Source organism: Candoia aspera, chromosome 4, assembly GCF_035149785.1.
Source record: "Candoia aspera isolate rCanAsp1 chromosome 4, rCanAsp1.hap2, whole genome shotgun sequence".
In the NCBI taxonomy this organism is placed as follows: Eukaryota; Metazoa; Chordata; class Lepidosauria; order Squamata; family Boidae; genus Candoia; species Candoia aspera.
The window spans coordinates 43,482,824-43,506,213 of record NC_086156.1 but is presented as its reverse complement, the minus strand read 5'-3'; the positions used below and the strand labels follow the sequence as shown (position 1 = coordinate 43,506,213).

Sequence of the window (23,390 nt, the reverse complement as noted above, 5' to 3'; positions counted from 1 at the left end):
TCCAGGTTTGACACTTGTGAGATAAGGTTAATACAGTAAAAGAGCTTAATTTTAGAAGGAAATACTTAATGTTTGTGATTGGAACAATTCTCCAGAACTATCCAGTATATTTTCATTGATTCATTCATATATATATATATATATATGTATATTATATAAAAAATTTCCTGATACAATTTTTCTTGAAATACCAAAATGTTTAATGAAAAGGAAGCATAAGAAAAGAACCACAAACTTTATAAAACATTAACTTGGTCTTGAAAGTATTATTGTGGTAGCATACATCACATCAACAGTTCAGATTAAGATGTTTGCTGCTTTAGCTGTATGAACTATGGTAGAATAGTCTCTTATTTGCCCACAACAAGATCTTCCTTCATCTCCAATCTCTTCCCTTCAGGATATTAAAAGGCTTACCTCATTTATTTGTTCTTAATGATACATCGTCATCTAGATCAGAGCTTTCCAAACTGTATGTCACGACATGTTAGCGTGTCGGCTGCAGTGTGTAGTGTGTCACGCGGTTGAGGGATCATACAGGTACTGCACATGCGCAGTATGCGTAATCAGGTCGAACAGCTGATTTCCCGTGACTTCCGGTGACGCAGCTGCACCTGCAGTGTGTTAGTGTGTCACCAACATGAAAAGTTTGGAAAGCTCTCTTCTAGATGATAATTCTTTACCTAGTTGGTTTTTTCTGAACAGATTAGTTGAAAAGTTGAGGGCATATTATCCCTCAATCAATCCTGTAAATACCAATGCTTGCATCTGATTCAGATTGTCTCTCTTTCATGTTATTCCTGAACCAAGTTATGGGCACTTGTTACAATGGTTGAAGTTGGTGAATTTGCTATATGTTATAGCTATTACATATTAGCCAGTTTGGTGTAGTGGTTAAGGCACCAAGCTAGAAACAGGCCATGAGTTCTAGTTCCACCTTAGCCACAAAGCTAGCTGGGTGACCTTGGGCCACTCTTTTTCTCAGCCCTAAGAAGAAGGCAAGGGCAAACCACTTCTGAAAATCTTGCCAAAAAAACTAGCCCAGGCAGTCCCCAGGAGTCAAACTGACTTGAAGACAAAAATAGTAATAAAAAAGTTACTACAGCCTAAAGAAGATGAAATACAAGAAAAAATAAGCAATGAGTCAAGTAGTGTGTGTTATGCTGTACTGTTTTAGTAGGATGATGGGGTTTGATATATACAATAATTTCTCTTAAATTTTATGAAATCTGTTTACAGAGATAGCTTCATTCAAGATTATGGAACACTGAAATCAGATGTAAATGGTGATGGCTTGCTGATAAAAGGTAAAGAGTCTTTAAAATGTGGAAGTGGAGAAAAAACAAGATACAAAAGAAAAACTACAGTGAAATCTGACAATTCAGGAGACAGAGTGTCCATGATATATAATCGTTTTGTTAAACCTGTGTTCTTACCATTTGTGTAATTTGTATCAAGATACATCATTTGCATAGTTGTATAATGTACAGTAAATTGATGCAGATGATGTAGATTGTATGTGCATAATGCACAGACCTAGTAGCTATCTAGACAGATTTTGGAAACAATGGATTACCCATTGCTTCATAGGTGAAGTCTAAAGAGAAATTTGGTCATTACTTCCAGTCTGTTAATTCAGCATTTCACTGTATTCTAAGTTGATGTTGGCATATTATCCGGCCAACAGAATATATTTTATGGCCCTCTGTCTAGTTTTTTCAAGTTCTGCTTTAATTTTAGCTATCAAATGATGGCACTATTTTACCCTTCCCCCAGAAATAGCAAAGAACAATCATGAAATTTTGTAGTTTTGTATAATACTCGCTTCTGGGGATGGAACATTTCACTGTTCTTTAGAACTTTGTTTTTCTTCTGGAATGTGTTGCTTTCAAATTTTCTGGAAGTAAATCTAGAATAGGTTTGACCTTGGAATTGTGAGTTCTTCACCTACCTGAAATTCAATACTCTCATGCTTTTCTATTAACAAAATGTTACTTTCATCCCTAGTTATAGGTAATGTTTCTTTTCCCAAAACATTCTGGAATTTATAATAGCTTTAAAGTATATAAAAAGATTTGAAGAGATTCTGGGGTAATAGAATAATGGGATACCTCAGACACTGCCTACCAGAGCTGTTTTTACTCTTCCTGTTCAGCTTCCTTATATGCTTACCCCCAGTTCTGCAAAGAAAAGTGATTATATTTGTCTCCTTAACTTTGCTAATGCAATAGATGCATATTTTAAAGCAGGTTTTTTCCAAACTGAATTCTGTGGAACCTTAGGGTTCCACAGGAATTGGATGGGGTTCCAGGGATACTAAGGGGGGGGGGGGAAGGTCACTTGAATGTAGCCAGTTTTCTGTCATTAGAGCTTTGCCTCTTGATCAGGAGTTCCAGGATTTTTTTTTTTAACTAAGGTTCCACCGCCTGAAAAAGTTAGGAAACCCTTGTTTTAGAGAAATGTTTTTGCCTAGAAAGTTATAGTCCAACTAACAACCAAACCAAACATAAATTTTATGTATAATGCTCCCCTTCCCCATGGTTTGCCTTGTATTTGTATAACGTATTGTACAGTATCATGTCCTAAATGTAAAAGGCAAAGAAGCATGTAGATTAGCATCATTCTCCTATTGATTTGTTGCTGGACTCTGCCTAGAGTTAGGTTTGTCATGCTATGAAGCAGGATATGTAAGTCTTAAGATCAGAGGATGGAACCAGATATAATTAATGAGTGATTTTATGCAGCTTAATTAAAAACAGGAGACTGTTGTGTACTTTGTTTTTCTTAGAGAACTAATAATTCTTTAGTTTATTTGTAGTTTTTGAGAATTCAACATTCAACATAAACATAATTTTGTGTATGAATCCTTTTAAAATATCAAATCATAGCAATTCCTAAGAACATTAGATTGATTTACAATTAATTTTATTGTTTGGCCAAATATTTCCCCTTCTTTAATATGTGTGTATGTGCATGTGTAAAATTTAAAAATTAGTTAGCCTGGATTTTTGAAACGTATAAACCTCTTTTTTTTTTTAAGAGTTTGGACATGGTATTAATCTTTATTTGTACTTTTTAGGACTCAGTATCAAATGAGTTCCACAGTGGCATATACTTATGATAATTACAATTTCATGTCTTGGAATGTATGAAGTGGCCACCATTGATCAAATGATTAATAATGTAGCATTATCTGGTACCACCAGTATCTGTCCAACATAGGCATGTCATTTAGAATGTAGAGCTACTACTTTAGGAATACTAGAAAATACCCAATTTTTCAGTTAAGCATTCCATTTTTAATTTTGCTATGGTTCAGTAGTACACATAACATTCTTTTTCCCAGTTGATGAAATTAAGTCAGAGGCTCTAAGTGGAATCAGTTCTATAGGAGGAATATCAGAATCATCTCTTGAAGATGGACAACTGACAGAACTGGATGAACTTACCAAGGTTTTTGATACCGTTGAAAAGGTACAGAAGTCTATTGATTTTGTTGCGTAATAAAAATATTATGAATACTGTATTAGGGGAATTTTACCTTTTACAAGTAATATGTTGTGCTTTTTTACATATGCACGCATATGTATATTTTTTCAAATATAAATCCCACTGGGATCAGTAGTTCTAACTCCCAGGTAAATGCACATAGATTTGTAAGGTAAGGTTGCTATCCTAGCATACTAACTTGGGAGAAAGTTATTTTAAAAGTAATAGAGTTGATTTGGAGTTGACATGTATAGGTTTCACTGTTAGATACTGAGATCATTAGATAGCCAAATATAAATCTATTTCAGAAGATTGTTCAATGTCTTTATGGAATCTACTGGTGTTATGACAGATAAGGGAATGAGGAGACAAGTCTTATTTTTACTGTAACATGACTTCAGTATGCTGCCATGGCCTCCACCCTGTGGAACACTCTTCCTCAAGAGGTGAGGCAGGCCCCCACTCTCCCAGCCTTCCAGAAAGGAGTGAAGACCTGGCTGTGCCACCTCACCTGGTGTCCTAACAGTCAGAAATCACACTGAGATGAGGAGTAGGTCTCTAGTGTTTATTACTGCTACATAAGACAGAATCCTAACAAACTGAAGAAGCGTGGGAAAAACCCAGACAGATAAACCCCAAAAGTTAAGGCGGGTCTGGTCTGTGTCTCTTTGAATGGCTGCTTAATTCCTCAGTACTACGCATGCGTTTTCCCCCCTGGATAGAGGCCCCTTCCTGCTCGCCATCAGTACTCATGACATCTGGGGCGGGAGGAGGGATAATCCTGGGGGTTGTTCGCACCTTGAGCCCTGTGAATTACATGAATTTAATTAAGAATTTTTAACATCCCCATCTTGGATTTTATATTTATATTGTTATTATTTAAGAATACTGCTTTTTTGTATTTTAATCCATACTTTAGTTTTATTGTAAACCTCCAAGAGTCATGCTCAAGTGAGATGGGCAGTGACAAAATTGGAAAAAATAAATAAATAAATAAATAAATAAATAAGATGAGCTGCACGAGAGAGTCATTGAATTACCTTCCGGGGAGCTGCCAGGGATGTGTTGTATTGCTTTATAAAAAAGAAATGTTCATTAGGGAATTAAGTAGAAGAATATAATCTGTAGGAATTATTCCTCTTACTCTTTTTTAAATTTTACGTATGAATTGCTGTTAAACAGAAAAAGGCATTCTAAAGTTATTTTACATCACTTCATTTTGATCTTCATTTTGCAGTATGAACTTTCAGAGAAATTGCTTGCTATGCAAGAGCAGAAAACAAATGTTCAAGATTTTGCAAAAATGTATGTATTCAAATAGTAATATTCAGATAGTCCTAATTATGTAAAAGAAGAAAGAACAACTTTTCTTTAATCTTTCTCGGTATTATTTTCCTCTGATTTTAAGATTAAGATTAGATGTAGGTTCCAAATATTAAATAACTGCTCAGAAACTCTAAACCAAACCTCTTTGAGAAGTGCATTCCCAGACTGAGAGCCACCAATAAAAGCAGTTTAATCTCTTATGTGCTTTGGTGTGGTGGATTGAGGGGTCAGCCAGGAAAAGACTTCTGAAACTCTACCATAAAAGCTACTCATCTTCACATGTGAAAAACTTTCATTTAGAAACTTGGATCTAGAAATTTTTGATTTTGTTGAATTTCTTGAAGTCATTGTATCTAATATTCCTTAGAAATGGATCACAAATTATACTGGTATGTTCCAATTGATCATTTCCAGAGTGTAATCCATATAGCTGTAAATTGAACCTTTTGAAACTGAATTAATTTTTAAAGGCAATCTCCACATACAAAGCATTGCAATGATTAAATATGGATAAAACCAGTGGATAACTGTGCAGCTACCACTTTACTTTAATTGCATTTAGCACATCAATCTCAGCTGCTTAATAACAGTTCATATCACAGAGGCTACTTGAGGAATTAAAATATATAACTAGCCAGTAAAACAACCTTGGAAACATAAGAATAAAGAAGGCTGTAAGATTGATTGATGCAATTTATAGGTTGCCAGACTCCCTTCAACTCCGGGTAGCTGACAGTGAAAAAGTTTTTTAAAAATACAAATCACAAAAAAAGCAATCATAAGCAGCCCAAAGTTAGCATAATGATGAGAAAAAAATGCTTTTAGCGTGCTGGGGTAAGAATAGCAGCTCTCTGAAATTCTTTAAAACAGCTATGTCTTTTCATATCATCACATAACTGCCTTCTATAACTGCTATGTGATCCTGGAAGAGACAAGTCTGCTTTAAAAATAACAGTGTTGTGTTTCTAATGCATTCTGAAGCATATTTTTGGGTTCAGATCCGAAGTATTTCACTGCCTACAGCTTATTTACTGCCATCAGTCTTTCAGTTATGTATAAAAATATGAGTACAGTAGGAACAGCCAGTGAACAGTAGACAATTAGAGTATCAGTTTACTCAACTAAAATGTCAGGTATGTAAGTAGGCAAAGAAGTATAATTCTATATTCTTTAATATATGTATATTTCTGTGCCCCCCCTCCCCCAAAATCTAAATCATTGAAAGGTTCATTGGAACATTGGTCATAGCCAGTCACAGTATCCATGATTTGCAACATCTTGGATATCTCAAGGGTAAATCTAAGAAAAACTCTCACTTCAAGCATGTGTAGTGTTAGTATTATTAGTGCCAGCTTTCTTTCTTGACTGAAGTATTAGTTCATTTGCTACATTACCATTGTTTCTTGCTAATCGAGGAGTGTATGGCCTCAAGGAGGAGTTTTTTCTTTTTTGAAAGGGGGGGGATACAAGTTTACAGAAAATAATACTGATAATTTAATAATGTAGCATTTTATTTTCTACATTAATAGTCATGTATCTATTTCCCCATCTGGAATTTAGTGAGAATACTCTAACTATTGAACCTCTGAACTGTGATCAACAACTGGAGTTGCCGTTTCCTACTGTGAAAGCCATTGTTCCCCAACGGCAAGACACAGCATTGAAATCATGGATCAATGGTATAAATTTAAGCGTTGTAATATTTCTCTGTTGTATTACTTTTCCATCAGCACATAAAGGCCCTATTCCATATCAGACAAAGTGTGATTTGAATGTTTCTGAGTTGTTCCATAAAGAATTTAAAATCTATATCTCTTGGTTGTGGATACAGAAATTAGTAGATTCTAAACCATACTTTCTATGATTCCTCGATAACAGCCCTTTCTAAGCTAATATTCTCCAGGGGTGTTAGACTTTAACTTTCACAGTCACAAGCAAGAACAGACTTGAATGATACAAGGTTGAAGAAGGCTTCTCAATTTTACAGCTCTACATAGAAATTCAGAATTCTAAAGTTTACAAGCCTTGAAGTTAGAGTGCAGCATAGATAATATTACTAAATCTGTTACTGATATCCAATAATCTAAAGACTGAAAAAATTAAAAGTGAAAGCTAATATGGTATAATGGTTAAGATACTGGACTACCACCAGGGAGACCCAGTATACGAGTACACCATCAGTCGTGGGTGACTGAGTCAGTTACTGTCTCTCAGCCCAGTTTATCTCACTGAGTTGTGGGAAAAAAAACAGGACAGGGGAATACTAGATAGGCTGCTGTTGAGCTTGTGGAGGAGGAAGAGGAGGAGGATTCCCATGGAACATTTTGTTAAACTTCTTTTCATTCAGCTTGCTAATATAGAGAGATTATGTAGACATGTTGAAGTTGATGTTAAAATGCATAGTTGTCAAACAGCAAATAGATTGTGCTTTGTTCATAAAGATTATTATTGCTATAGTCAAGGGTTTGTTGAAATCAAAGTTTAACAAACTAGGAAGGTGATGTAATTGTTTGATACAGGGCCGCAACTAGGATCTGTGTCACCCGGGGCAAACATGGATTCCGCGCCCATTTTGGTGCCCCCCCCAGCACTCATTTTGGCGCCCCACCAGCGTGGCGCCTGGGGCATGTGCCCTGGTTCCCCCCCCCCCAGTTGCGGCCCTGGTTTGATATGTTTATGAATTATGTTTTAGAATTTTGTAGAGCTATTTAGAGAGGACAGAAAAGCAGCTCTGTCCATTATAGCATATACTCTGTGTATACTATAATGCCTGTCAAAATGTCTAGATAATTGAAAGTATGTGTGAATAATTGCACACTCATCTGCATAATAATTATAAAAATGATGTCCTTTATTCTCTACAGTAAGTCATTCTTAAAATAGCAGAACTTCCATACAGTAGTAATATTAAATGGATAATGTACATTTTCATTATTAACACTTGTTTCTATCATAGTGCTTGAAAAGAGTTAAAATGTCATAATAGAAATGAGAACTTCAGAGAAATGAATTTAAAGAAAGTAATTAAGTATTATTTAAATATAGTTAGAAATAAGCAGTATTTTTATCTTCAGCATTAGATTTCAGATTCCCAAGGAAATGTCCTCCTTTGCTCTCATCAACTACTAATAGTTATGAAACTTGGAAAGTAGAAAAAAATTCAGTGGTAAGTTTTGGAACTATGTAGGTTTTTATAACTAAGCTTAAACTAAGTCATGTTTATCAATTTAAATATTATATTCAGCTTGTTGATATCTTTAAAACAAATGTAAACAATTTATATTTATACAACAATTTTTTACCATAACTTCTGAAAATTTTGCCTACAAAGATCTCATACTAATTGCCACTCCAAATGTAAAATACGTGATTTCTTTAATGGCCAAGGAGAGTTTTCTTGTCATAAGATACTTGGGAAGACAGGAAAGTAGGATCACAAGGCATCCTGTTTTGTATGGTTTAAGATCTTTCTAGTGTCTCGTGGAGAAAGCTGGCTTATGGAATCGCCAAGGGTTGGATACAACTGAATGGGTAATTCGATTCGAGTGTCTCTTAACTTGCTGGAAAAAAATAGCATGTAACAAAATACCTAGGTTTGGGTAGAAGTTGTTGTTATTATTTGCTATCAGGTTAATGTTGACTTTGGCAACCACGTGAATAGATTTTTCTCCATGATGATCTGTCCGTAACATGGTCTTCCAGGTCTTTGTGCGTAGAAGTGTTCCTTTTGAGAACTCAGTGGTCACGTTGGTTCAGGGAGTTTTGACTTAATGAAAATATCAGCTTGAATGTGTAGAACTTGAGAACTTAATTATGCTGGGGATTCCTAGGAAAGGAGTAAAAAATTTAAAATGCCAACATTGTAATATTTTTATATAAATCTATAGTGTGATCACACTAGGAATTTTGTGTACAGTCCTAGTTGTCACATTTCAAGAAAGATGTAGAAGAGGGCAACCAGAATTATTGGGTGAGACTCTCCCCTAACTAGTAAGACTATAATATTTTGGCCTCTGAGACTTCTATCATTGGAAAAAATACTGATTTGGAAGATATGACAGGAATTGATAAATTTATGTATACTGAGAATAAATTGGATGGAGAAAAGTTTTCTCTCTCCTGTTGTTCTAGACTGATTGATTACATGCCATCAAGTCAGTGTCGACTCTTAGCAACCACATAAATGGATTTTCTCCAGGACGAATTGTCTCCAATCTGGTTCTTCAGGTCTTCTAACAGTGTACCCATCCCTGCTGTAACTGAGTCCATCCACCTTTCTGCTGGCCATCCTCTTCTTCTCTTTCCTTCCACCTTTCCCAGCATTATAGACTTCTCTAGTGTCATGCGCTGCCTACCTCTGAATAACGTTCAGACACTGGGTTGCAAGGCAGGCTCTGGTTTATTTCAGGATAGGTACAACGTTGTTAGAAAAAGCTGAGAGTGACAGGAGCGCGCCGGTGCGGGGTTTAAATACCCCGCGCCGGTCAGCGCCCCCTCGCTCTCGGTCACGTCACCCCCCTTTGTCCCATGCGTTGCCCTGCCATTGGTTGAGGGTTTCTAGGATCGCCCATCCTCAGGTTTTCATTCTTCTGCTGATTGCTTTCAGCTGGGCGATCCCCGTGGTATTGCTGCTGATGGCTTGGGTGGCTCCGTGATCCGTTTATCTATTGTTTGTTAGCCGTTAGTCGTTGTGGGTTGATGGCTACTTAACTTGTACCCCTTCACCTATTTCCTTGTCATTGTCATGAGTGCCATTGCGCTGATTACTTTAGCTCAACGGCACTCATGACATACTGCCCCCTTTCCGAATAGTGTTCTCCCCCGGGTTTCTGGGTTTCCCCCATGGAGCTGTCAAAACGCCATTTTTTTTTTTTTTTTTTTTTTTTTTTTTTTTTTCAAAGTTCCCGCCGGAGTAGTTGTCGCCCCTCCCTTTGCTCCTCCCTCTACCACGTGCCTTCCCAGGGTGTGTCCATGGTGCGCATGCTCGGGTTCTGACCTGGCGTGCGCATGCTCCAACCACACCCTGTTTGTTTGGTTCAGTTCGGCGAGGCGAGAGGCGTGGCTGGTCGGGTGCTGCTCAGCTCCAGGTAGGGCCCTTTTTTGCTTATTTGGAGTGCGTCGCCTTTGTTGTGTCTCCTGGGCGTTGCCCCCAGGTTGCCCTGTTGACTTGCTTGCCACTCCCCCGCGGCCAGGGGGCGGGGGGAGGGTGCTGGCGATCGTTTGTCACCACCCCGTGGGCCCGGGGCGGGGGGAGTGAGTCCCGGGGGGGGGAAGGTCCACCCAAGTCGCGGGCTTGGGGGGGGGCCCTTCCCTTGGGGCACGGGAGGCGGGGGGAGGCCTGCGGGGGGGGGGTTGGTTTTGCTGACCTTGATTGCGGTTTGTCGGGGTATGCCCGGTGGAATGCTCTGGTCAGGTCAGGCGCTTTAACGTTGTGCGCCGCCACCCATTCCGGGTGGGGGAAGTGTTTCCACCTGACCAGATAGTGTAGGGTTCCTCGTTGCTTGCGTGAGTCGAGGATGTCCCTTATCTCGAAGTGGTGTTGCCCGTCGATCATAAGCGGTGCGGGCTGAGGCGTGCTTGGGTGCCATCGGGAGGTGGTTGCCGGTTTTAGGAGGCTGGTGTGGAACACCGGGTGGAGCCTCCGGAGGTTGTGTGGCAGGTCCAGGCGTATTGCTACCGGGTTCACTATTTGCGTGACTCGGAACGGCCCGATGTACTTAGGCCCCAGTTTTTTCGAGGGTTGGGTTGACTTTAGGAACTTGGTGGAGAGATAGGCCATGTCCCCCGCCTGGAACGTCGGTTGTTGGCGCCGGTGCTTGTCGGCCTGCTCTTTGTAAGCAGCCTGTGCCTCCTTCAGCGCCGCCGTGATTACTGGCCATGCTTCCGCGATCTTCCGTCCCCAGTCGCTGGCGTCCACCTGGGGTTCCGGGGGTTGAGGTAGCTCCGGTATGGGGACGAAGTCGCGCCCCGAGACTACTTCGAACGGGGTTTTTCCCGTGCTCGTGTGGACGGCGTTGTTGTATGCGACTTCGGCGAACGGGAGCAGTTCAGCCCAGTCGTCCTGGTGGTAGTTCGTATAGGATCGTATAAATTGCTCTAAGGTGGCATTAAGAACCTCAGTGGCTCCGTCCGTCTGCGGATGCCAAGCCGTAGACAGGGCCTGTTGGGTCCCCGTCAGCTTCAAGAAGGCCCGCCAGAATTTGGAGGTGAACTGTGTGCCCCTGTCGGTCACCACACGTGCGGGACATCCGTGTAGCCTGTACACGTGGATGAGGAAGAGTTTGGCTAGTTGTTGTGAGGATGGGACTGACGTGCAGGGGATGAAGTGGGCCTGCTTTGAGAAGTAGTCCTTCACCACCCAAATGGCCGTTTTCTTCTGGCTGGGTGGGAGGTCCACTATAAAATCCATAGAGATTTCCTCCCATGGGCGGGAGGGTTCTGCCACCCGTTGCAATAGCCCCGCGGGTTTGCCTGGTGCCCGTTTGGCCCGAGCGCACGTTGGGCAGGACGCCACGTAGGTTTTTACGTCTCGCCTGAGCGCGGGCCACCAGAATTGCCGCCGTGTTAGGTGTAGGGTCTTGAGGAACCCAAAGTGTCCCGCTTGCTTGGCGTCGTGTGACCTATGCAAGATCGCCTGGCGTTGCGAGTCCGGGACGTAGATTCTGCCTTCCCCCCATGCTAGGTCTTGCGCCATCGTTACCTTGTCGGGGTTTGCCAGGAACCAGGGGTCGGTTTTGAGGGCGGCGGCGAGGTCCGTGCGCATTCCCCCTGGTAGTTGCGGTTGCCTTCTTTCCGTCGCCGGTTGTCCCGCCGTCGGCTGCGCCGTAGCGTCGAGCTGCCTCCGTGCGCCGCTTCGGGTGGTCACGGCCATCCCTAGTTGCGAGGCGGATAGGACCGTCCCAATGGTGTCTGGGGCGGGCTCTTCGTCTTGGGGCAGCCGGGAGAGGGCGTCGGCCAGGAAGTTCTTCTTGCCCGGCATGAACTTCAACTGGAAATCAAAGCGGCTGAAGAATTGTGCCCATCGGACCTGTTTTGGGCTAAGGCGTCTAGGCGTTCGTAGGGCCTCGAGGTTCCGGTGGTCCGTCCAGACCTCGAATGGTTGGGTGGCTCCCTCGAGTAGGTGACGCCATGTTTCTAGTGCCGATTTCACCGCAAAGGCTTCTTTCTCCCAGACGTGCCATCTCCTCTCTGTCTCGGAGAACTTCCTTGACAGGTAGGCGCATGGTTTCAGGAGCCCCGTGGAGTCTTTTTGTAGGAGGATGGCTCCCAGGGAGAAGTCTGAGGCGTCGGCTTGGACCACGAACGGCCGTTCTGGGTCCGGGTGCGCGAGGATTGGCTCCGTCGTGAACAGCGCTTTCAGCTTGTCGAATGCGGTCTGGCACGCGGGAGTCCAATTCAGCACTGTGCCTGGGTTCTTGGCGCGTCTGGTGTCCCCCACCCCTTTGGTTTTGAGGAGGTCCGTTAAGGGTAGGGCTATCTCAGCGAACCCCCGGGCGAAGGACCTGTAGAAATTCGCGAATCCCAGGAAGCTCTGTAGTTGCCGTCTGTTGCGGGGCCGCTCCCAGTTTAGTACCGCTTCGACTTTTGCGGGGTCCATCTCGATGCCGTCCCCGGAGATTCGATACCCCAAATAGTCTAGGCGGTCTTTGTGAAACTCGCACTTTGTGGGCTTTGCATAGAGCTGCGCCCTTCTGAGCTTGTCGAGGACTTGCCTGACTAAGGTTACGTGTTCCTCGTATGTTTTTGTGTAAATAAGGACGTCGTCGATGTAGACCAGGACCCCTTTAAACAGATGTTCATGCAGTACCTCATTGATGAGCTGCATGAACACCCCAGGGGCCCCCGCGAGTCCGAAGGGCAGTACCTTGTACTGGAAAGCGCCTAGGGGGCAGTTGAACGCCGTCTTCCATTCGTCCCCCTCCCTGATTCGGATGCGATAGTACGCCTCGCGCAGGTCCAATTTGGAAAAGACTTTGCCCGTGGACAGGTGGGCGAGCATGTCCTTCACCAGGGGTAAGGGGTATTTGTTGGACAGGGAAGCCGCGTTTAGGCCCCGGTAGTCGGTACAGAGCCGTAGGGTCCCGTCTTTCTTCTCCCGGAATAGGACGGGGGCTCCGACCGGTGAGCATGCTGGCTCTATAAATCCCCTGTCTAGGTTTTTATCGATGAACTCCCGGAGGGTTGCCATCTCCTTCGGGGTCATCGAATAGATCTTTGGTCTAGGTAGGGGGACGTCGGGCAGTAGGTCGATTCGGCAATCCGTCTTGCGGTGGGGGGGTAGTTGGTCTGCCTCTGCTTCTCCGAAGACCTCGGAGAAGTCGGCGTATTGTTCCGGTAGGTCTGCAGTGGTAGCGGCGTTGTCTTGTGTGGTCGCCTCCGCTCGTCCTACCGTGGGGTTGCTTTTGCCAGCTGGTACTGGTGCTCGATACTCGCCGTCGCCGAATGTGAAGGTGCGGGTCGCCCAGTTGATCCGCGGGTTGTTTTTCGCGAGCCATGGCATCCCCAGGACTGCAATGGGCCGTCCGATGGGCGTGACTACGAACGATGTGCGCTCGGTGTGAGTGCCCATTTGCAGGGTGACCGGCTCGGTTTGTAGCGTGGCTGGTTTCCCCCCCGCTGTGGAGCCGTCCAGCTGGTGGAATGCCAGCGGCGTGGGGAGGGGGAAGCAGCGGAGTTCGAGTTTGGCGACTAGGTCGGGGTGGATAAGGTTTTTTGAGCACCCCGAGTCCACTAGTGCCGCGGCCGTGGTGGCTCCGTTGCCGGCAGAGAGTTGAATTGCTGCCAATATTACGGAGCTTTTGTCGTTTCGTTGAGGTGGTTCGCGTTGCTGTCCCGCCGCCTGCCTCGCCACGCGTTTCAGGGCAAGCGGGGAGCATTTCCCGCCGGCTGGTCGGGGTCGGTATTGTCCTCTTCTCCCCAGTAAGCGTCCCAGCCCTCTTCCGGTGTCGCTGTGGCCACGGTCATTCGGCGGTGAGGGGGCGGCCCCGGGTTGGGTGGTTTGGGGCTAATTTTCGGGGCGGGCTTGGGCGCGCTGGTCGGCGGTCGGTTGGCGAAGCAGTCCGCCGTCTTGTGCCCTAATTTGCCACACCTCCCGCAGGGCTCCCGGTTGAACTTCTTTTTAGGGTATATGGGGCCGGCCATCCCCCCGTGTGGTGCGGGTACCTTTTTCCCGACGTAGTTTGTGTCTTCCGTGGTTGTCATAAGGAAGGTGCGGTGCGCGTGTTCGGCTTTCCCCGCGAGGTGGATCCACCCGTGTAACGTTTCTGGGTCGTCGCGGTAGAGGGCCCATTGGAGAACGTCGCGGTTGAGCCCCTTTTTGAAGATTTCCAGCAGGGTGGTCTCAGACCAGTCGCAGACCTTTCCCGCGAGGGCTTTGAACTCCAGGGCGTAGTCAGGGACCGTGCGTGCGCCCTGTTTAAGTCTCTGGAGTGCGCTTTTCGCCCGTACTTTGGCTAGGGGGTCTTCGAAATAGTTTTTCATCTCGTTGATGAAAGCAGGGAAGGTGGCGAGGGCGGGGGAGCTGGACTCGTACAGTTGGACGTACCAGTCCGCCGCCCTGTCTTGGAGTTTGATCGCCACGGCGCCGATCTTGTCGGCCTCGGAGTCATAGGAGTGTCCGTGCCTCCCCATGAACTCCCTAGCGTTGGTGACGAAAAACGAGAGTTTTGAGGGGGTCCCATCGAAGAAGATGGGGAAGTCCTTTGGGGCCCGGGCGTTTTGCGCGGCCCCGCCTCTCGCTTCCCGGGATGTGGTGTCGGCCGCCTGTGCCGTCTGCTGGCTTTCCGCTGGCTCGTGTGGGTTCGGTGCTTCGCTCGGGGTGTGGGCTTGTGCGGGGACGTCATTGGGTGGCGCGGGGGGCATAAGCGCCTGAAGCATGGTCCGGAGTTCCGTCAGCTGAGCCCGCATGGCCGCGAGTTCAGCTCGTGCCTCCTCGTCCACAGCCCGCACCGCCGCTGGGGCCGGTTCCGTTGGCGCGTCCTCGGGGGGGGGGGGTTCATCGTCCCTCCGCCGCGGGTCCGCTTCCTCCTCCGTCTGATGGGTGTCTCCGTCGTCCTCCTCCGTGTCGAGCACCGTGGGGCTGTCGCTCCACGCCCGTTGCTGGGGTGCGATGTGGGGCGCGGGGTCCTCCGCTGGTTTCGGAAGTCGTGCTGCTCCCTCCCGCGGTCGGGTTGCCTCCGTCGCCATCTCCCCTTGGGGTTGGAGCTGAGGCTCGGGTCGGGTGGGGCGGGCGTCCATGGCTCCGGGAGTCCGCGGTGCCTCTGGCCTCGGTCGGTCCTCCTCTGTCTCTTGCCGCGCGGCTCGCCCTCCTTGCCCGCGCCGTTCCGGCCTCATCTTGCTGGTCTTCTCGCCGTCTACTCCTCCCGCGGCTCGTTGTCGTCCGGTGGGGCTCGGCGAGGCTGAGTTTATGACTCTCAGCTTTATGTCATGCGCTGCCTACCTCTGAATAACGTTCAGACACTGGGTTGCAAGGCAGGCTCTGGTTTATTTCAGGATAGGTACAACGTTGTTAGAAAAAGCTGAGAGTGACAGGAGCGCGCCGGTGCGGGGTTTAAATACCCCGCGCCGGTCAGCGCCCCCTCGCTCTCGGTCACGTCACCCCCCTTTGTCCCATGCGTTGCCCTGCCATTGGTTGAGGGTTTCTAGGATCGCCCATCCTCAGGTTTTCATTCTTCTGCTGATTGCTTTCAGCTGGGCGATCCCCGTGGTATTGCTGCTGATGGCTTGGGTGGCTCCGTGATCCGTTTATCTATTGTTTGTTAGCCGTTAGTCGTTGTGGGTTGATGGCTACTTAACTTGTACCCCTTCACCTATTTCCTTGTCATTGTCATGAGTGCCATTGCGCTGATTACTTTAGCTCAACGGCACTCATGACATCTAGAGAGCTAGGTGTTCACATAATGGGTCCAAAGTATGATCATTTGAGCTTGGTCATTTATGCCTCAATGGAGAACTCTGGGTTGATTTGTTCAATGATCTGTTCGTTGGTTTCCTTAGTTATGCAAGTATTCTTCAGGATCTTCTCCAACACCAGAGTTCTAAAGTGTCAATATTCTATCTTGCTTCTTCAGTGTCCAACTTTTGTTTCCCTGGAGTATCACAGGAAGGCCATTTATCTGTATGATTCTGATCTTTGCAGGTATAAACACATTATGGCATCTGAATATCTTTTCCAAGGCCTTTATGGCTGCTTTACCAAGTGCTAGTCTGCAATGTAGTTTTTTTATTTCTGATTCCTTTATTTATTACTGATAGTTGATCCTAAAATGCAGAAGCTATCCATTAGTTCAGTATCTTCATTATCATTTCTAAGACTAATTGTTGTAGCTATTGTCATTAGTTTGGCCTGCCTTCTTTATATTTAATCTTAGTCCCATTTTTTCACTCCTTAACTTTTATTACTAGAGCTTACTGATTATTTGCATTTTCAGCTACCAGAATAATATCATCAGCTTAGCACAGCTTATTGGTATATCTTACTCAAGTTTTAACACCTCACTTCTCCGAATTTGCCTCTCTCAGTAAATATCCCACATATAGGTTGAATAAATGAGAGAGTAAATGTCTCACTCTTTCACCAAATTGGAGCCTCTCTGTTTCCATTTTCCATTCAGACTGTGGCTTCCTGATCTGTATATAGGTTTCACATGAGGACAATGAGATGTTTTGAGATTGCCATTTTTCTAAGGACATTCCACAGCCTGACATGATCTACACAATCAGAGGTCTTTTTATAATCAATGAAACACATACTGACTTTTGGGGTATTATTTGGGTATTATTATCATCTCAATTATCCAGCATACATCAGCAATAATGCCTCTTGTTCCTTGGCCTTTTCTGAAGCCAGCTTGAACATCTGGCATCTCCCTTTCCTCTAATCTGTGTTGGATGATCCTAAGCATTATTTTGATACCATGTCAAATTAAGGATATTGTACAATAGTTTGCATCCTCCTTTTTTTGGTATTGCTATGTAGACTGACCTCTTCCAATCAGTTGACCACTGTGGCATTCTCCATATTTGCTGGCATAGTTTGGTTAGAACCTTTATAGACTCTTCTGTTGCTTGTCATATTTCTGTAAGTATTCCATCAGTTCCTCTAGCCTTCCGACCAGGTAAGGACTAGAATGCTGATCTAACTTCATCTTCTAGTAATAGAGTTTCTTGTAAATAGGGAGTATCTTCTAAAGCAGCAGTCCTCAAAATGTGGTCCATGGACCCCTGGGGGTCCCCAAGACCCTTTCAGGGGGTCCATAAGGTCAAAACTATTTTCATAATTATTATTTGCCTTTCTCACTCTCATTTTCAAATATTGACAATATTGGTTGCCAATGCTAAAATTTGACCTTTAAAGCAAAAATTAGAATTTTGTAAAACCTGGACCTGCCACTGTGAGTTTGATAGTATTACAATACTTAAATACTTTTCTCAGGAGATTGATGGTGTTATTAACAAATAATGTTTTGATATTGTGTAATGTGGGTCAGTGTTTGGAAGAGCTATATAACTGGGTGAACCAGTATTTTCCAAATGATCAATGCATGATGTTACAAAAGTATGCATACATAAATGATCTATTCAAAGTGCAAGATAGGCCAATGGATTTTAATACAACACAGTATAAAAAGTCCGTTAATACGGTTTCAAATTCCACATTGCAATTAACCTTTCAGAAACTTATCACTTGTCGAGTTTTGGCACAGTATCGAAGAATATCCATGATTATCTGAAAAGGCTGTTAAACTACTACTTCCTTTTCCAACTACAAATCTATGGAGGCTGGATTTTCTTCATCTACTTCAACCAAAACAACACATTGCAACAGAGTGAATGCAGAAGCAGATAAGAAAATTCAGCTGTCTCCTATTAAGCCAGACACTGAAGAGACATGCAAAAATATAGAACAATGCCACTCTTCTCACTAAATTTCTTTTGAAAAATAGTTGTTTTTTTTTTACTAAAAACGTTATTTATGTTAACATGTAATGGGTTTATTATTCTTAAATGCATTAATAAATATTTTAAAATATTCTCAGTTTTAATTTCTAATATGGTAAATACCGATATATATAACTCACATAAACAAAAACTCTTTGGAGTCCTCAGTCATTTTTAAGAATGTAAAGGGGTATTGAGCCCAAAAAGTTTGTGAACCTCTGTTCTAAAGGATCTTGGATATTGACATCTCTACTGTACAGAGTTTCAGTATACTACTGTCACCTGTCCTTTAGGTCCTTTAGCATACTAGTTCAAGGATGGAATCTCCTCCTAACTTTGAAGATCTTTAGAAGACTTTCCTTTTTTTCCCCCATGTTTATTTGCATCTACAGTGTCTTTACAGATGTCACTGTAATACTGCTTCTTGTCTCTTCTAAGAGCTCTCTGAAATTCTTTATTAAGTTCCTCCCTGAAGTCTTTGTCTTTCTTGGCTTTGGCTTCTTGTGGCAATTTCCACTTTTTGTTCTGCCCTCTGGTTTGCCTTCTGCTGTTTTAGGTCTTTGGCAAATCATTTTAGAATCAAGATTTTTTTTTTACACAATTAAGCTGTGAAGATCATCTAAGATTTAAATGGGGTTAAAAAGAAATTAGATAAATTCAGAGGATAAAGCTACTAGTTATGATTGATATGGAAGGCCTTTACAATCAAAAATAGATTGCTTCTGAGTAACTGCTGTTCAGTGGCAGGAAAGGATTATTGTCTTGGTATTTAGCTTTTTGGATTTGATAAAACATTTTATTTTTTTGCCCAGTGTTATAAATTAAGATGTTTAATAGGCCTTTGCTGTATAGCATAGGATTCTAACAAATTCTTAAAAAATGGACATCACTTCAAGAAGAATATTAGAACTGGGAGGAAAATGCTCCATGTCAGTCAGAAAGGAACTTTGTTTCAAAAAGAACAAGAACTTTTCCTGTCTTCATTTTCCCATGCTGCTATCATCCAAAGTAGAACATAGCATAAGCTAAACATATGAACAGCTGTCACAAGAAGAAGAAAAAAGGACTATTAGTGACCAATGTTTTATCTTTTATTGGTTTTACAGATAGTCCTTGCTTAATGAGGTTTGTTTAGCAACTGTCCGGAGTTAGATGGCACTGAAAATAATGACCCTCGACTGTTTCTCATGCTTACGACTGTTGAAGCATCCTCGCGGTCACATGATTGTGATTTGGTCACCTGGCAACTGTCACGCATTTGTGACAATTGCAGCATCCGCACGGTCATGCGATCACCATTTTCAACCTTCCGAGCCAGCTTCTGATAAGCAAAATCAATAACACGATTCACTTAACCATCACATGGTTCGCTTAACAATCATGTGATTCACTTAACAACCGCAATGGTTTGTTTAACAACAAAAATGATCATAAAATTGGGCCCAGATTCACTTAATGACTGCATTACTTAGCGACCTAAATTCTGGTCCCAGTCATTAAGTGAGGACTACCTGTATTGTAATTTATTTGTTTTGATTGTTGTGAGCCACCCAGAGCCACTGAGAGTTGGGTGGCATACGAGTTTAATAAATTAGTATCATATCGTCGTCATCATTTTCCTATTTGTGTCTCTTCATCCATCATGGGAAATTATAACCAAGTTCACATTCTCCACATATATCAGACCATGTGTTCTCTTTATGCCGTGAGATATTTGTGCCTGCTGTATCTGAGAGCGTCATGGCACTCATGAGAAGCGTTGCTGCATGTGTTGTGTTTAGAAACATTGTTTCTCTAGTTGAGATTTATAAGGCAGCTATGTAATTCTTGGAGTGATTGTTTGTGCATCATTGCAAGCTGAACATCTTTGCCTTTGTTAAAGATTCTTTGAGAAGATAAGCAGCTGCTGTTAGACCATAGGTTTTGTGCCACCAGTTCAGAATAACACACAAGAATACTTACCTCCATTATTAGGAAGAAAAAATTAATATAATTCCTTCTGCTACTTTGACTATCCTATCCACTCTGGCTTGATGATATTCATAAGAATTTAGATGGGAAAACCCTTAAAATTTGATTTGTAATAGTTGAGCCCTAGAGAGTATTTTGATTTCTTCTGCAAATAAGTTGCATTATTGGTAACCAATTCCTGAATCAGTGGGTAGATTTAATTTCATGTTTTTTAATTGCCCACTTTTACTACATTACTTCCATTATAGAAAAGGAGATTACTATAGTAAGTTTAGCATTTTTTTTCCACTTACCAACTTTGATTCCAAAATGTATATACCAGAGAAATCTTAACTCTCTCTCTCCTTCCACCCCTTTTTAGTTTTAAATGACAAAAATGATTGATCTTTCTTGAATTATATTGCAGACTGATTTGGGATTGACTTTTCTACCTCGTGGATACTGCAGATACCATTTCAATTCATTGAATGGTTGTAAGAGACCAAACTGCCGGTACTGGCATGTTCTTGTATCAGGAAATGAAAAGGTAAAACCATGAGTTCCACAACATAAAATACTTTGCTAACTTGCTAACTTTCAAGCATAAATACAGTCATCAAAAACCCCATAGGTTTTTGCTCTTTAACAGATCATTGATGTGACCATTGAATGTGTAAGTTCATTACACATTTGTTGATTTAGAGAAAGTGTATGATAAAAGTGAATAGATTTGAATTAAGAAATCTTTTGCATGAATATGAAGTTGGATGTTTGCTGGATGCAGTAAGAATGGTATACAGTAGAAATGAAACATGTTAGAATAAAAAGAACTGAATATTCTGTAGTTCAGCATTGGTTTAATGTGTTTATGGGCAGCTGTATAAGAAATGTCTGCAAGGATGTTAGAGGTCTGTTGGTCAGGAACGTGAAATACGTAAAATGTGTGTGTACCTTTTTTAGACAGGCGATGGTGAGAACCTGAATGTAGATTGTTTGATACAATAGGGAGTCTGCATCTCAAAATTAATCTGTCAAAGACCAAGATGATTGTGTTTAACAGGGAAAATGGAACGAATGATTGCAAATTATACACAAATGGCAAATAATAAGAGCAAGTAAATATATGTATCTTAATAATTTATTAAATTTATATGCCAACCGACTCCTAGCAACTCTCAGCGGTTGAATTGTTATTAACATTCTTAGGTGAATGTTAATAAAAGGGGAAAATGAAAGAAGAAATTTTATGACATATACATGTTGGTTGAAAAATTGGACTGTTGCAAGAAATTAATGTCAAAAATATTTGAAAATGGGAGCATATAAGAGCACATGTTTCTGCTCACTTTGTTTTATGGAAGTGAGAGTTGCTGTGTTAGAAAAGAGTTGAATGTAGTGGGAATGGATTACTTAAGAACTTTGCACAGTAAAATAAGATAGGGCCATGAATGAATGTAAACTCAACACAGAAGTGCACTTAAATAGCTTTGGTCATACAGAATGAATGGGGATTGAATCACAAAATAGAGATATGAAGAAATAGTGAATAGGGTGAAAGAAAGGGAACTTAAAGTAATCTTTAGATGGAGGATGGAATTGATTCTCAGAAAGAGAGAGGTAATACATTAAAAGTATGTAAGGCAATACATGAATCAGTGTGTAAAAATGGTGGAAGCAAGGATGATTTGAAGATTATGGAGAGGTGTAGTTATTGGTGTTGGTGTAATTAGATTTAGTTTGATTTCTTTTTTTTAATCTCCTGCCTTTACATTTTTGCATACTACTGCTTAGCTCTTCCTGCACTTTGCATTACATTGCTAAGGGGGAAGAGGTCTTTCCAAACCTAGACTGGTTTGTTTTGCATGTTAACCATTTTACTTAAAAAAAAAAAGTGCCATCACTTTTCCCTGATTTTTGGCAGAGAAAAAAAAATGTGGAAAAAAATCCTTCCTTCTTGAATTTTGCTGAGGAGATTTATGGGCCTTCACATTTCTAGACAAATACTGTAACTGTAATGGGACTTTGATATGGTCAGTATAGATTTGTGTTTGAATATAGAAGAATCAAATTTTGGAATTTTCTCAGCTGTGAATTTAGTGTTGGGAAGATAAGCTAATGTTTCTTTTTCTTGTTCTTGGAATAAATTAATTATTCTGTATTCCATTTTGGGATTTTGCAAATGCCAGTTCAAAAGCGAAAAAAGACATTTTTTCCTTCTTTCTTCTCTAATACCAAAGGGAGTTAATTGCTTCACTGACATACTTCTTGTATATGTCAGCTGAGTTTTGCTGCTGCTTTGTGAGAAAATCCATTTGGGGAAAAAAAATAATTTCTTTCCCAAACCCTCCATGAAAAATGGCTAGTCTGTTTTATTTTTTCCTCTTGACTTGTGCAAGAAATATCTTGTTGAAGATAAATCACCTCTCCATGGAATATTGAAGAGAAAAGGAGAGGATTCTTTCTTCTGGAGAAAGCCTAATGGAAGAAAACAGAACAACCTTCCTCTTCTCCTTGAGGTTTTACAGTAGGCATCAGTAGCAAAGTGTTACTTTCAAAAGCCCAGCAAAAGAGCAATGCCCATCTGTGTCTTGAGTTCTCTGTACATGCCATAGAACTGTAGAAAAGGAGGGGTGGAGGAAATAAGAATGATGTAAAATACTGTATACAGAAAGTATTCCTTCTTTGACATTTAAGTTTTGGAACAGAATATCTGCATACTTAACCACAGATATTTGAATATTATCAGTACATAATAGCAGTTTCCCAAATTTGCTTTTATTTTCATACTGGAGCTGTTCTGCCTATTTGAGAATTTTCCCTTTGTTTGTCACTTCAGTCATAAATCTATGTATGTGGAATAATATCCTACAAATATCACTGGAACGTATTCCATATAAGCATGCTTTGGATTGTAGCCTATAAAATAATTACTTTATAATAAATGTATGATAATTTAAGAAAGCAGAAGGTACATTTCTGTGTGTTTTCTTTTGATTAACTGAAAATTAACTTTGGTACTATTTGGACTTTAAAGTAAATAAATAAATTTGCATTATTTCTTTTAACCTTTTTGGGAGAGATGGGTGGTGATAGAAATTTGAAGAATAAATAAATGTTTTAGCAAAGAGTAATAACTTTGTGGTTCTATTTTATTTACTAGCTTTGCAGTGAAATAATTAAGAAATATATAAGTATTGGTGAAGTAGTTTTGCTACAACGTGCAGGTAAGATAAATTCATCATTACTATATACTCAATATGTTGAGTTTGAGATTGACATGTGCTAATTTTTAGAATATATATAATATATATTAATAGCTCAAGAAGTATCCTGATACTGCATCATAATTAACTACACTGAGTAGAAATTTGACTGTGAACATTACAGTAGATTAGATTTAAATGAGTTGTGCTTAGAAAAGAACCACTTAAATCAGTGGGATTTCACCCAATTTAGTCTACTGATTTCAGATCTATAAAGCTAAAGCCAGTGTATAGTTTTTAAAATCTTTATCCTAGCACAGTAGTTCACAAATAATAGGAAATGAAGATTTACTAGATAGGTTGCCAGGTTCCTAGTCATCAATATTGGTAGTGGGACTGGTATGTAGATTCCAAACAAAGACAATCCTTTTACATCAGTACTAGAATTCCAGCTGGAATAAGGTTTGTTATGGCATGAGTTTC

At 41.9% G+C, this 23,390-nt stretch overlaps 1 protein-coding gene across 1 annotated transcript in view; it reads left to right on the top strand.

Moving 5' to 3' along the window:
- The window catches only part of TOPAZ1 (testis and ovary specific TOPAZ 1), a 50,788-nt gene that overhangs the window by 5,644 nt on the left and 21,754 nt on the right, over window positions 1-23,390 (top strand). Inside the window, exons 3-9 of the mRNA XM_063302035.1 lie at window positions 1,240-1,307; window positions 3,347-3,474; window positions 4,727-4,794; window positions 6,376-6,494; window positions 7,896-7,981; window positions 20,132-20,251; window positions 22,865-22,928. Coding sequence (XP_063158105.1) covers window positions 1,240-1,307; window positions 3,347-3,474; window positions 4,727-4,794; window positions 6,376-6,494; window positions 7,896-7,981; window positions 20,132-20,251; window positions 22,865-22,928 — 653 coding nt within the window. The remainder of the gene's footprint in view (window positions 1-1,239; window positions 1,308-3,346; window positions 3,475-4,726; window positions 4,795-6,375; window positions 6,495-7,895; window positions 7,982-20,131; window positions 20,252-22,864; window positions 22,929-23,390) is intronic.